Source organism: Pterocles gutturalis, unplaced genomic scaffold, assembly GCF_000699245.1.
Source record: "Pterocles gutturalis isolate BGI_N339 unplaced genomic scaffold, ASM69924v1 scaffold46293, whole genome shotgun sequence".
Lineage (NCBI taxonomy): Eukaryota > Metazoa > Chordata > Aves > Pterocliformes > Pteroclidae > Pterocles > Pterocles gutturalis.
In genome coordinates this window covers 1-3,389 of record NW_010127336.1, presented here as the reverse complement: position 1 = coordinate 3,389, position 3,389 = coordinate 1, and the positions used below count along the sequence as shown (strand labels likewise).

The 3,389-nt window shown below is 53.3% G+C and overlaps 1 protein-coding gene across 1 annotated transcript; it reads right to left on the bottom strand.

The window, feature by feature from the left end:
• Positions 1-626: 626 nt before the first annotated feature.
• LOC104465978 (EVI5-like protein) lies at positions 627-2,089 on the bottom strand (the record flags this gene model as incomplete). Its single annotated transcript, XM_010079246.1, is given in 5 exon segments — positions 627-752; positions 1,012-1,086; positions 1,507-1,731; positions 1,884-2,054; positions 2,056-2,089. Coding segments are annotated over 5 exon segments (631 nt in total), but the record flags the coding sequence as incomplete, so codon positions are not given.
• Positions 2,090-3,389: the final 1,300 nt, after the last annotated feature.

The window sequence follows — 3,389 nt, the reverse complement described above, 5'->3', positions numbered from 1 at the left end:
TGTCCCTCAGGGTCTCACGGAGGGTCCCCCAGGTCTCATGGATGTCCCTCAGGGAGGGTCCCCAGGTCTCATGGATGTCCCCAGGGTCTCATGGATGGTTCCCAGTTCTCATGGATGTCCCTCAGGGTCTCAGGGAGTGTCCCCAGGTCTCATGGATGTCCCCAGGGTCTCATGGATGGTTCCCAGTTCTCATGGGTGTCCCTCAGGGGCTTGTGGATGGTCTGGGTGTCCCTCAGGGTCTTGTGGATGGTCCTCAGGTCTCATGGATGTCCCCACGGTCTCATGGATGGTCCCCAGGTCTCATGGGTGTCCCTCAGGGCATTTTGTGGACAGTCCCTGTGGTGTCTCATGGATGGTTCCTTTGGGTGTCCCACAGGTGGTCCCCAGGGTCTCACAGATGCCCCCAGGGTATCTCGTGGACATCCTCAGGGGTCTCACGGATGGTCCTCAGAGCACCCCACAAACGTCCCCAGGGCCTGTGTCACTGGACACGAGCTCCGCGGCAGGACCCTATTTCTCCCAAGGACTGTCACCTCCCTCCCACCTCTCCCTGTCCTTGTCTCCTGGGCTCTACCTGCTGGTTCCCACCCCCCCGAGCGTTTTGGGGGCCGCGGGGCAGTCCTCACCTGCAGCATGTACTCGAACTGGTAGATGCAGAGCCCCAGCTCGGCCATACTGGGTTTGAAGAGCTCCCGTAAGCGGTATTCCTGCATCAGCCTCACGAACACGCAGAAGGCCTCTTCCTCCGGCATCTAGAGACCCAAAGGGACAAGAATTCCCTCTTAAAACTCCGCTGGCAGCTCCAGAGGGGATGGAACATGCGGGGAGCCGTCCCTGGGTGAAAGGGAAGGCGAACGGGGGATTTTAAACCCATCAGGAGTGAGTGGGATGGTGGGAACAAACCCATTTTGTTCCTGAGGATCAAGAAAAAGGTTCCTGTTCCCCAACCCCGTTCCACCACGTCTCCGGAGGGTGTTAAAACCCATCAGCAGCTCCGACGTCGTCACAAACCTGCATGAGCAGCAGTCCCACAATGAAGGCACTGCCCTGGCAGTATCCAACCTCCCGGTCCACCAGCGAATAGGCCTGGAAGGAGGTGAAAAAATTAAAATAAATATGTGTGCAAAAAAGAAAATAAATATATTGGTTGGGCCACTGTCCCTGCTTGTGGTGGAGGAAACCATGGAAAACAGCATTTTTTTGGTTGGTAACATCTCCTGTGATCATGATGTTGCTGCAAACTTGAATTTAGACGCCGAAAGACTCAACTATCTGTTTCTTAATTCAGGGTAAAACTCAAGAGGAAAAAATGAGGTCTGGAACGGACGGGGAACGAGGTCCCTTGGGGAGGAAAAGGGCCGTCACGTCACAAGACACGATAGTTCCAGGAGTTTGTGGTGAAAACCAAACCCATCAAAAATTAATCTCCACTTAAAACAGCTTTGAAAGCCAAAGCGGCGTCTGGGCCGCGGCCAAGATCTCTTGGAATTGGAGGAACGACGTTACCTTCATGACGTTGAAGAGCACCTCCTGGCCCAGGCTGTCCTGGCCCTTGAAGAACTCGTGCTCCGGGTAAGTGCGGGCGATGTCCCGTCGGATGAGCTTCTCGCAGGGAGAGGACATCTTGAGCAGCTCCGAGTATTGGTTTTTGACGGGCATGTCGGTGGCACTGCACAGCAGCTGCCAAACGATGGCACGGAAGTGGTGGGGGATCCCTTTGCGGATGAGCTCCTGCGGAAAAACGGGGCAAAAACCCCAGAAAATGGGTTTCAAGAAGATGGGGAAGCTCCTCGTGGGTGGGGAGATGTTGCCTTACAGAGAAAGTTGGTGGAGATTTCTGCAGGAGGGTTAAAATAGGTTTAAAAATAAAGCTCCATCCTCACCTTCAGCAGCTTCTCCTTCTTCTTCCGCCACTCGTCCCACTCGTTGACGATGCGGCCCCAGAGGATCCAGGTGTCCTCTTCCAGGTGGCTGAGGTTGGAGGAAGCCGAGGAGCTGGAGACCAAGGAGGAGCCGCTGTTCCGTCGCGAGCCGTTCATGGGGGGAGCCGTTCATGGAGCGCATCGACTTGGAGTCGGCCTCCAGCAGCCTGGGAGAGACCGAGATAGCCCCAAAAAGCTCCAAGATAGCCCCAAAAAGCCCCAAGATAGCCCCTAAAAAGCCTCCCAAAAACTCCTAAGGAGGAGAGAGTCCCCAAAACTTCCCCCAAAAAAGGAGATATTGCCCCAAAACAGCCTCAAAAAAAGAGATATTCCCCCAAAACTGCCCCAAAGGAGGAGAAATTTCCCCAAAACAGCCTAAAAAAAGAGATATTCCCCCAAAACAACCCCAAAGGAGGAGCTATTCCCCCAAAACCACCCCGAAAAAGGAGATATTCCCCCAAACCATCCCCAAAAAAGGAGATATTCCCCCCAAACCACCCTGGAAAAGATATTACCCCAAAACCAGCCCAAAGGAGGAGAAACTTCCCCAAAACAGCCTAAAAAAAGAGATATTCCCCCAAAACTGACTCAAAAAGGAGATATTGCCCAAAAACAGCCTCAAAAAAAGATATTCCCCCCAAATCACCCTAAAGGAGGAGAAACTTCCACAAAACAGCCTCAAAAAAAAAGATATTCTCCCAAAACTGCCCGAAAAGGAGATTTTCCCCCAAACCCACCCCAAAACACCCCTGGACGTGCCATTTGCCCCCACCAGCCGCCTGGAGCCGGTTTCTTTAATGAATTTACTTCAAAAACCCCATTTCCGAGGGGTTTTTTCCAAGCGGAAATTTGCTTAAAACCAGCTTTGGAAGGAAATTTGCATTTCAGGGCTGGATTTTCACACCGGTTTAAGGCCAGGGATGGAGTTTTTTGCCCATAAAAGAGCCTCGGGGCTTGATTCACACTGAGAGCAGGCTGAAATCCTGCCACCGAAGCAGGTTTATGATCGATCGTTCCCAAATTATCGCAGAAATCCCCTTTGCCCGCCTGAACGAGCAAAACCAACGAGAAAAAAAAACCTTGGAAATAATAAACCAAACCTGTCCTGTCCTCCAGGAATCGTTTTTGGGACCTGTCCTGTTCCCCAGGGATCGGTTTTGGGGTCTGTCCTGTTCCCAGGGATCAGTTCTGGGACCTGTCCTGTCCCCCAGGGATCGGTTTTGGGACCTGTCCTGTTCCCCAGGGATTGGTTTTGGGGTCTGTCCTGTCCCCAGGGATCGGTTTTGGGGCCTGTCCTGTCCCCCAGGGATCGGTTTTGGGGCCTGTCCTGTCCCCAGGGGTCTGGACAGGCTGGACCCATGGGCTGAGGCCAGGGGATGAGGTTCAATAATTAATAATTGAATTAATTGTCTGCGGTTCAATCCAGCCAAGCGCCGGGTCCCGGCTCGGGGCAGAGCGGCTGGAAAG